The following is an 11,172-nucleotide window of genomic DNA, read 5'->3' as shown; positions in this document are numbered from 1 at the left end:
GGTTCCCAAGGTAAAGAGATGTGTGAGTTACATATATGCTTCACAAGGCCCTGGGCTCAAAACCAGTGTGAGTTAAATACCACTCAACATGGCAGTTAATGTATTAAAAGGCTTTTCATTTATGTGATCAGTTATTCCACAGATAGACATTTGTTGAGCACCTTCTGTTTGCTACACACTTTACTAAGCTCTGGAAAGAAACGGGGTAAGAGGTAGTAGTCCCTGGGTTCACAGGCTCAGAATCCAGCAGGGGAGGCAGATATGTGAGCAGGTCATCACAGCAGCACACGAAGAAGGGCTGTGATAGGAATTGGCGAAACAGGGGCATAAAACTCAGAGTGGCCAGAGAAGGTTTCACGAAGAGGTGGTGATTGAGCAGTGTTGCGAGGGAAGGCCTTTCCACGTATAGGGAGCAGCATGTGGAAATCTCTGAGGGACTGTAGCTCACTTTGGCTGTAGTGGGAGAATAGCCAGAGGCTGGAGGTAGGCAGAGCTTGGACATTGGAGGGCTTTGTATATCATGTGAAAGAATTTAGGACTCTGGATTTTAGTCTTTAGGTTCATGGGTTTTTGTTGTTGCTTAAAGCCACGTCACCGTTTTCATCAAATAATTTCTTACATGCAAGCTTTTATCTTGATATATCATAGTTTATTCAAATCTTTATTATTGGGCAAAAAATAAAATTTTTCAATGCAAAGTTTTATATCTCTATTTCCTTTTGAAACCTCACTGAGGAGAACCTAGATATCAGCTTATGAGTGCTAAAATACGTGCAGCGATTTCAGTAAAAATACTCACATTTTGTTCTAAACTCTTGACCAAAAAAGAAAAAAACCTGACATTTTAAAAATGTTGACCTGGCCAGGTACAGTGTCTCATGCTGGTAATTCTAGCACTTTGGGAGGCTGAGGACCAGAGGATCGCTTGAGCCCAGGAGTTCACAGCTAGCCTGGGCAACATGGCAAGACACCATCTCTACAAAAAACAAATGAGCTGGGTGTGGTGGCGCATGCCTGTAGTCCCAGCTACTCAGGAGGCTGAGGCAGAAGGATGGCTTGAGCCCAGGAGTTCGAGGTTGCTGTGAGCTAGGCTAACGCCATGGCACTCTAGCTGGGGCAACATAGTGAGACTCTGTCCCCCCCTCAAAAAAAATTATTATAATGTAAGAAAGAAGCTTAACAAGGGCACCGTAAGTATGTAGTGATTAATAACCTGAAATATTTGAGTCTTTTAAAATGTCAGAAATTCCTCATCTTTATCTTTACAGATGTAAAGAACAGTCCTACCCAACTGACCTGCCAGTTGCTAGTGTTGTCATTTGTTTCTACAACGAAGCTTTTTCTGCCTTGCTCCGGACAGTGCACAGTGTCATAGACCGCACTCCAGCACATCTTCTTCATGAAATCGTCCTTGTGGATGATGACAGTGACTTTGGTAAGTAATGCTGTAACTGGTAGTGTTGGGTCTAGGCTGTCTTCACGGTAGCATTGACAGACACCAACAAGCTGACCATTCGCAGCTTGACAGAATAGCTGTAGCTCCTATGTGTGCAACTGCAGCTGAGCTGATCATGAATAGGCCTGTCCATCGCTTATAGGATAATTTTGAAGAAATGCATTCTCTTTGTGATCTGTTTGCAAACTGTGCTACCCAAATTTGGCCCTTGGAATTTTTCTGTTGGCTTTTTAAAAAAAAAAAACAAATTTTATTTTGAAATAACTGTAGATTCACAGGAAGTTACAGAGAGATTCTGTATACCCTTCATCCAGTTTCCCCCAGTGGTAATGTCTTACATAGTCCTAGTACAATATCGAGACCAGGAATCCACATCGGTATGGTGTGTGTGTATGGTCCCATGGCATTCTATCACATGTGTAGACTCCCGTAGCCACCACTGCAGTCAAGATACAGAACTATTTCCTCCCCCAGAGATCACCCTCACACTACCCCTTTATATTCACCCTTTCCCTCTCCCCACCATTCCTGACAACCACTCCTTTCTATGATTTTTGTCATTTAAGAATGTTATATAGGCCGGGCACGGTGGCTCACACCTGTAATCCTAGCTCTCTGGGAGGCCGAGGCGGGTGGATCACTCAGGGTCAGGAGTTCGAGACCAGCCTGAGCAAGAGCGAGACCCCGTCTCTACTAAAAATGGAAAGCAATTGGCCAAACAATTAAAAATAGAGAAAATTAGCCAGGCATGGTGGCGTGTGCCTGTAGTCCCAGCTACTCGGGAGGCTGAGGCAGGAGGATGGCTTTAGCCCAGGAGTTTGGGGTTGCTGTGAGCTAGGCTGATGCCATGGCACTCTAGCCAGGGCAACAGAGCCAGACGCTGTCTCAAAAAAATAAAGAATGTTACATAAATGGAATCATACAGTATATGCCCTTTCGAGATTGGCCTTCTTCACTTGGCATAATGCCTTGACTTATGTTTATCTAACAAATCTCTTATACAGATTGTCGCTGGATAAAAGTGGACTGCATTCTCATAGCTCTTAGATGATCCCTGAATGCCAGTATTTTATGATTCACTACATATTTTATACACCTTGCATTAATTCAGCATAGACTCTTGCTAAGAATGGCTTCATGTCCACAAGCAGGATGGAAGGCTTTTCATTTACACTGCTCATTCGGCTCTCAGCAACTTTGCAAGAAAGGCTAGAACCCCATTTTATAGAGGAGGAAATATAAAAATTAAGTAATTTGTTAGAACCTCATAGCTGTTAAGTAATAGAGGTGAATTTAGACCCCTGGTCTGCATGGTTCCAAGATTTCTTTCTGCTCTTTTCATTACAGCGACCTGAAGAAATACAGTGATATAGGTATATGCCAGTGGCTTTTTTCCACAGACTCAAGCATTTATTAGGCACCTCTTATAGCAGCAGCACAATTGGTATACCAGTATAATTAAACATACAAAGTGAGGAAATGTACACTGAGACCTATGGGAACAAAATTCTCAAACCTTGCTAAATAATGAAACTGCACAGGAGAAAAGTTGGAAAGGCTAGTAGAAAAAAAAACATACTTTTTAAAAATGAGTGATTACAAAAAAAACCCCAAGTCAATCTGAGTCTGGACCAGATAGAAGATTAGCTAAATACTAAACTCTAGAATTTATGGCTGATTTTTTTTTTTTTTAATCAACCTGTTTTTTGGTTTTCACTTTGTGGCTATTTTATCTAAAAGGAAAAATTCATGATAATTTATAGTGGTTGGTATACTAACTATGGAAATAATTACTGCTTATTATCTTATATGAACTTTGACATTATTATGAAATTTAAAGGTGAATGACCTATTTAATGCTCTTGGAAAAAAGGTGCTCACTTAATAAAAGGACATAGTTACGCTATTTTTTAATTCTTGGTAGGGGCAACAGAAGTTGTTTCTTAACTTTTCTGAAACAGAATAAGACTTAATAAATTATAACAAAAGTCATTTGTATCTCATTTTGTTTTAAATGTGATTTATATGCAGTTAACTGAACATTGATGCACTCAAAATGGTCATTTCAAACATTCTTTATGCAAAACATTGTGCTAGATGCTATGGAAGTACTAACAAGTCTATAACTAAGGTAACTATTCTTAGCTTGTACTCCAACTCTTACCCTTCATTTCTTTGCTTTTTATTCCTATAGGGTAAGCTACAATATTCTTTTAAAATAAAGCAGAAGATTCTACAGTATTTGCTTGATAATTTGTTGTGAATTTTAGCAAGTGCCAGATAAAACTTTAGAATAGCTATAAAACATCTTTGCACATGTCTCATAATGGTTTGAGTAATTGTGAGACTCTTTATATTCAGATGATTTGAAAGGAGAACTAGATGAATATGTTCAACAACACCTTCCTGGAAAAATTAAAATAATAAGAAATACAAAGCGTGAGGGATTAATTCGAGGAAGAATGATCGGAGCAGCCCACGCGACAGGTACGACTTCCTGCTGGCTTTTCCCTGTGGGTGTTGGGTGACAAGGGCTTGATCCTCGGCCTTTTCCTGATTTGGCAGAGTCTGTGAAAAGTGGTGTTTTAAACAGGCATCACCAGCAAGAGGCATAAGGCTTGTTTTGTTTAGGAAAGGCCTTTACGTAACTCCAAGCACGCCGCCCCCGAGCAGTGGATTGAACTCTGTTTTCCTAGTGACCTTTTTTATTAATTATTGTCCCTCACATAGGTTTTATATCTTGTTTCCTTATATAAGTAGAAAAATCTAAACCAAAGTATAACTGAACTTTTATACATTTTTAAATACAAAGTTTAAAATATATGTACCCAAACTGTTTGATTTGAATTATGCTAATAATTCTTAGAATGGAGTACACACCTCTGAAGATAATAATGCATCATGATTTTGGTTGGTAAATAGATATAAGATTGACTTACGTAACTATAAAAGGTATTTCTTATTCCCTCTTAATTTCTTCTGATTCCGTCAAGGAGAAAGTCTCCATTGTTACTAACATATCTTCAAAACCATTCCATTGTACACTAATCTCTCCCTTTAAAAAGAAAGAACAGGTATCAAACTCAGAGTCTTCCGCAGAATATGTATCTGGTTAGTCTTCAGTTATATTGATTCTGTTGTATTTATTTTTATGTTTACCTCTGTATAAGGTTGGTGTTCCTGATTTTCATTTATGATCTTGATTTTTAAAATTTTGAAAATAAATTTAATTAAGTTAAAACAAATAAATCTGTTTAAAAATATGAGGCATACAATTTGCAGGTAGTGCATAGACATGGCAAAAAAAATCAGGAAGGTGATTTGAGAATTACTGAACTTGGTGGGGGGCATTCCCTGGCAGCAGTGGCATCTACTGCCTTCTCGTACTCTAAGCTCTTCTAGATAACCAGCCACAAGGGGTGCGGTGTTTGCCGCTGCTCATCACTACCCCTCTTGTGTTGCCACTGGCCCATTTGCTGGGTGTAGTTCGGACTTCACTTTTAGAATCTTCTCGTCTTTCTCTTAAACCCACAGTGATCTGAAGCAATTAACAAAAAATGGGACGTAGCTCTTTTATATCTAGTCTGCAGTTGTATGCAAATTGAATTCAGAGCTTAGAATACTTTCTTTTCTAGATTCCTAGTCAAATAAAGGCTTACTGAGTTGGCTGTGTTGAGTTATTGCAGGCAACGATATAAAGAAAACATTCTGGGATATTTTCAGTATCGTGCCATTTGAAACATTGTACTGTTAAAATGCATGTTTGGGGCATGGGGGTGGTGGCTCGTGCCTGTAATCCTACCACTCTGGGAGGCTGAGGTGGGAGGATCGCTTGAGATCAGGAATTCAAAACCAGCCTAAGCAAGAGTGAAACCCTGTCTCTACTAAAAATAGAAAAAATTATCAGGGTGTGGTGGTTCGTGCCTGTGGTCCCAGCTGCTCAGGAGGCTGAGGCAGGAGGATTGCTTGAGCCCAGGAGTCTGAGGTTGCGGTGAAGCTATGATGAGGCCACTGCACTCTACCTGGGATGACAGAACGAGACTGTGTCTCAAAAAAAAAAAAAAGTTTACTGTGAATTTATTTTTGTCAGATAACAATAGTTATTTAGGGTTTTTTTTCCTTAATTATTTTTTTGTAGTTTTTCTCTGCGGTCATAGGTTTTTTTTTTCTTTATGATCTGTTTAGGCCCTTGTTCAGATATAGTTCAGGATCTCTCAAAAGCAAGCCAATTTTGGGGAAGTCATTGTCACAGATTCAATGTGACCAGGTGTAATCTTACTTTATTTATTTAGATTGTCATTAATTGGAAAAAGTAACACTTTTTTTGCTAACTAGAAGAAAGGTGTATCCCATTGGCATGAAAACCGTTAAAGCCAAGAGAGTTGGGAGCATTAGAAAGGAAGTCGGGAAACGGACGACAGGAATGAGTGAGGCGGTCTCCGGGGTGGTGCAGTTGCAGGTATTTCCGCAGTGGCATCAGTGGACATGCTTCTCTCCTTTGGGTTGGTTACAATGATGTTTCTATGTCACTAATGAAAACGTATTATCGTTATGTTCCCTGTATTGTTTACTAAGGCAGGGAAATGCATTCTAAGTGTATGCTAAATTTATAGATATTTTGAATAAAATAATTGTAATATCTACACACAGCTGGCCACTGTCATTGTACTAAAACATCTTGAATCACCAAATGTCTGGCCATCCAAAGAGCTGAATTGTTACTATGAGAGTTTGAATCTTTTTACTGAAGAGAATCTCAATTGTCTATAAATTTGTCAAGAGTTGTGCATATTATTGTACATGTTCCTCAGTTACACTTCAGGCAGAATTCTTGGCTAAAGGACTTCCCTTGTTTACAATCAGCAGTATGTGTGAGAGTTCGTTGTTGGGGGCTGCAGGGGGGCAGCACATCATCCACTGGATGGGGGGCTGTGCCTGAATTGTTAGCAAGCTCTCCTGAGCCTGTGTTGTTGCTCTTCAGGGGAAGTGCTCGTGTTCCTGGACAGCCACTGTGAAGTGAACGTGATGTGGCTGCAGCCCTTGCTGGCCGCCATCCACGAGGACAGGCAGACCGTGGTGTGCCCAGTGATTGACATTATTAGTGCTGACACCCTCGCCTACAGCTCGTCCCCCGTTGTCCGTGGAGGGTTCAACTGGGGGCTGCACTTCAAATGGGATCTTGTTCCCCTTTCTGAGCTAGGAGGAGCAGAAGGAGCCACTGCACCCATAAAGTAAGATTTCTCCTTTATGTTTGAAAAATTCCCGCCAGTATGTCCTTAAAAAAAGTATTAAAGATAATTCCTCCTTCTTTGTAAGGAGCAAGAGTGTTGATTTAATTTGTGCATTAAAAAATTAGTGAGCACTTACTGAATTTTATGCATTCTGCCAAGTCCTAAGGAAAGATTTATGAGTAAGATATTATCTGTGCCCTCAAGGACTCAGCTCAGCCATATCCCAAGGTCACTGGCAGAGGATGCCCTGGCAGGGCCTGTGTGCTGTGTGTGCTGTGTCAGATGCTGTGGTCTGATGCACTGGTCAGTAACTTGTCTTCAGTTCTGTGCTGTTAAATAGTATGAATAATGCTGTCACAAACATTTATACATAAGCCTTTTAATTAGGATTTTAAAGATAGATTCTTACCAGTACAATTACTAAGTCATAGCCTATGAATTATTTTACGTTCTCATTCATGTTTCATATTCTCTAATATAAATCTGCTCTAATGTTTTTTTTTTAATTCCTTACATAGATTGAATACAAAGAGGTTTATCTGTATTTTTCCTTTTTAAAGTTCTTGGACCTACTCTTCAAAGCTTTGTTGTGGAAAATTACATAAAAAGTATATATCAAATATATTCTGTACACACACACACACACACACATACACACACACAGTTTAATAAGTGGTTATAATGTAAACTGTGTAACTACTACCCAGGTCAAGAAACAGCACCCAGAAGCCCCCTATGCTTCCTGGTCACGCCCCCTGACACCTAGGGGTGTCATTACCATGACCTTGGTAATCATTTTCTTGCTCTCCTGTGTACTTTTGCCACCTATTAATGAATCTCTAAACAAAATAGTTTAGTTTTGCTTGCTCTTGTACTTGATGTAAATAAAGCCATGTATGACTCATTATTTTGTCATGCTTCATTTGTTTAACATTGTTTTAAAAATTCTTCCACATCGCAGTATATAGCTATAGTTGATTCATTTTCATTGCTATGTAATATTCTTTTATATGAATATACTATAACATTTATCCAGTTTACTGTTTTTTGGTGAAGCAATTGGGTTGTTTTTTGGGTTTTTTTGGTTTTTTTTTAATGTTACAAGCAGCATTGTTAGAGACTATTCTTATTCTAGTGCAGAGTGAAATTACTGAATCACAAAGTATGCCTTTCTTTAACTTTAGCATGTAATGTTTTTCTAACACATCAGGTGACTAGAATATTCTCAGCTGGCCTTTTGGAACTTGTTAGCTTTCTTTCATCTGAAAGGGGAGGGGAGGTTGATAGAGTCCTTGGCCAATTCCAGGGGTCTGATGTGGTCTCCCAGCAGAATGAGGTCCTCTTCTGCTCTGTCAGGTTTCGTGTGTGAGAATCTGTTGCAGTTCTTCATAGAACCAGTGAAGTCCATGAGCGAAGCACATCCAGCTCTCCGTTGTCTTCCTGTCTTCATGTGCTTGCGACACCACTTCTCACTGCCTACCAGAGATTTGGTGTGGATCACTCCCCTGGCTCTGCACATGGGACTTAGCTGGGGGAGCCCCTCTCTCAAGAGAGCAGCACTCCATCTGGGCACCGGCCATCTGTGTTTCTGGTCTCTGTGACCTCACAGCCTGTGAGTGGAGGCAGACAGTAGTGGTGACTCAGTTGTTTCCTGTTTCCTTTTGGACTTTCTATGTTCTTTTTCAGTGGGTGAAGTATGTGTAGTTTAATATTTTTGAAGTTTTTCATAGCAAGAAGAAAGTATCCTAGGCTTTCTTATATGTGTTCTCATTGTTAGTTACCAGTTTTTGTCTGTTTTGCCTGTTTTATCACATTCATGGTCATTTGGTTTTCAATGTTTAATTTTTAATAAAAAACATATTCAGTAACAGATCAAATTATATAGATGAACTTAGGATGAAAGGAGGCCATCTCCTACCCATTTCCTCCCTTTCTTTCCAGAGGCAAAATCTTTTAACAGTTTCTATCTTTGGTCTTGTTTTTTACTTGATGAACTCTAGATAATAAGCATATTCCTGTTTCCTGTACCAACTCGCTTCAGACTGTCTGCATAAAAAATGGAGATGTGGCTCATTTACAGCCCTCCCTGGTACTCTTCCTAGTGCTGTGACATGGTAACTTTAGTAGCCGTTTTGGTTTTGTTTCTTCTCCTTTACTGTCAGTCTTTCCATGTTCTTATATTTAGATGTAAGCAGCATCTTAAAATGGCTTTTATTTTTTTTTAACCCAGCATGAGAAGCTTTTTTTAAGATTACAGAACTGCTGTTTTCTTTCTGTTTGCCCTGTGTATTCTGTATTCTTTTTTCTCTTCTGCAGCCTTCTTTTGGACAAAGCCCAGATTTTTCTGTTCCCAGCAGCTGTCCCATTACTAGAAGTTACATGTTTTTATATACAGTTCTGTTAGTGGTTTTCCTAGAGAATACAGCATACATTCTTGATGTATCAGAGTATAATATAAATTGGTACTTGCCCCAGACAATGCCAGGATCTCAGAATGTTCATACTCTAGTTATCCCCCACCCAAGTTACATGCTGTTGTTGATGTACATATATTTTAAACCTCGTGAGACACAGAATTCTTATGTGACAGTATTCACGTAGCCTTGCCCACATATTTCATCTTTATGCCACTCTAGTCCTTTGGCATCTGCAAGCTTCTGTCTGGGACTGCTCATTCTGGCTAAAGAACACTCTTCAATACCTGGACCTTCTATTGATAAGTTTGTTTTTCTGAAAATGTCCTTGTTCACCATTATTTTGAAGGACACTTTGATATCTAGATCTAGGTTGGCAGTGGCAGATGCTTTCTTTCAGGACTTCCAAAGTATCAATACGTCCAAGAACCTGTAGCTGCTGCTATTTCATACAAGAAGACAGTGTTAGCCTTATTCTGCTTCCTTTGAAGATAATCCCTTTATAATTGGCTGCTTAAATTTTTGTCTTATTTTTCAAAAGTGTTTTTCAGATATGTATAAACATGGTTTCTTTTTTTGATAGTATCTAATTCTCTGCTGAATTCTCAATCTTATCTTTTATCTTTGAACATACTAAGCAGTTTCCTTAAAGTTTCTACTTGGTAACTCCATATTTGAAACCCCTATACATCTGTCTATTATAGATTGTTTCTCTTGTTTTTCTTTCATGTGATTTTATCTTCCTGATTGGTTATTTATTTTTGCTTAGTGCCAGACATTCTATATGAAAAATTATAGAAATACATTCATACTTGGGATGATGCTTTTCCCCTACAGAGAGAATTTTGCTTCTCTTCTACAGGCAACTTAGGCCACTAGAATCCACAGTCCCCTAGATCCACATTGAGGAAGTGAGATGACTAGAAACTCTAGTCTCAGTGAAGGCCTGTCTGCTTCAGCTGCTTTCATTCCCACACAGGGCTTCTCAGCTGCAGCGCTATAGATGTTCTGGGCCAGATAATTCTTTGATGTAGGGGCCCACTTGTGCATTTTAGGATATTTAGCAGAATCCCTGACCTCAACCCACATCCCAGTAGCATGGTGGACCAGTCATCCCAGTTGAGAAAGCCTGGACTAACGTGTGTTTGAGTCCATCTCAAAATGTGTAAGGTTTGTCAGGTTTCTCCTTGGCAGGCCTTGGAGTCTAGTTTTGATCCCAGTGGCTCAGTGAGACTGTCAAAAGGAATTACATAATTCATTTCAGGTGGATGTCTATCAAAAATGGTTATAAGAAAAGTACTTTTGGCTGTACTTTTGGCTGGGCGTGGTGGTCATACCTGTAATCCTAGCACTTTGGGAAGCCAAGGCAGTTGGATCCCTTGAGCCCAGGAATTTGAAGTTACAGTGAGCTACGATGACACCACTACACTCTAGCTGGGCGACAGAGTGAGACCGTGTCTCAAAATATAAATAAATAAATAAAAATAATGAGTACTTTTGATACTTAGAAAAGTACTTTCATATGCCAGATATGAAGAACCTTCATATGCCTAGCATATTATTAGCAATCTAGAAAATTCAGTTGTATGGTCCAGCTGATTCTTAGATGTTTTATAATAGTTAATCTAGTTTTTATTAGTAATGTTCCAAAGCTACACTGATTTTTTTTTAAACAAAAATAGTAGGTAAGATAACTGACTATATAGAATTAGTAATTATTTTCCTTTTCTAGGTCACCTACAATGGCCGGAGGATTATTTGCCATGAACCGACAGTATTTCCATGACCTTGGGCAGTATGACAGTGGCATGGATATCTGGGGAGGAGAAAATTTGGAAATATCATTTCGGGTAATCTTATTTTTTTAATGGCTCAATTATTAACTTGTGTATAGTGGAATATAATTGTCATCCGTGATCCCATTTTTTCTGTAAATTCTCCTTGGTTATCTATATTGACAAATTGTCCTTAATGGATGCTACTTTACCATAATCTATGATATGGATAATATCTACTCAGTGTCAAAAGCATATAAGAAGATACATGTTTAGTTTTTAGTTTTTTTTTTTTT

General features: G+C 39.0%; 1 protein-coding gene across 1 annotated transcript in view; it reads left to right on the top strand.

Moving 5' to 3' along the window:
- Positions 1 to 11,172, top strand: part of GALNT11 (polypeptide N-acetylgalactosaminyltransferase 11) — a 48,996-nt gene that overhangs the window by 29,222 nt on the left and 8,602 nt on the right. Inside the window, exons 4-7 of the mRNA XM_012662151.1 lie at positions 1,269 to 1,435; positions 3,818 to 3,943; positions 6,438 to 6,687; positions 10,834 to 10,951. Coding sequence (XP_012517605.1) covers positions 1,269 to 1,435; positions 3,818 to 3,943; positions 6,438 to 6,687; positions 10,834 to 10,951 — 661 coding nt within the window. The remainder of the gene's footprint in view (positions 1 to 1,268; positions 1,436 to 3,817; positions 3,944 to 6,437; positions 6,688 to 10,833; positions 10,952 to 11,172) is intronic.

This window comes from Propithecus coquereli, unplaced genomic scaffold, assembly GCF_000956105.1.
Source record: "Propithecus coquereli isolate 6110/MARCELLA unplaced genomic scaffold, Pcoq_1.0 Scaffold75, whole genome shotgun sequence".
Taxonomy (NCBI): domain Eukaryota; kingdom Metazoa; phylum Chordata; class Mammalia; order Primates; family Indriidae; genus Propithecus; species Propithecus coquereli.
The sequence above is the reverse complement of the archived record's forward strand: the minus strand, read 5'-3'. Positions and strand labels throughout refer to the sequence as shown.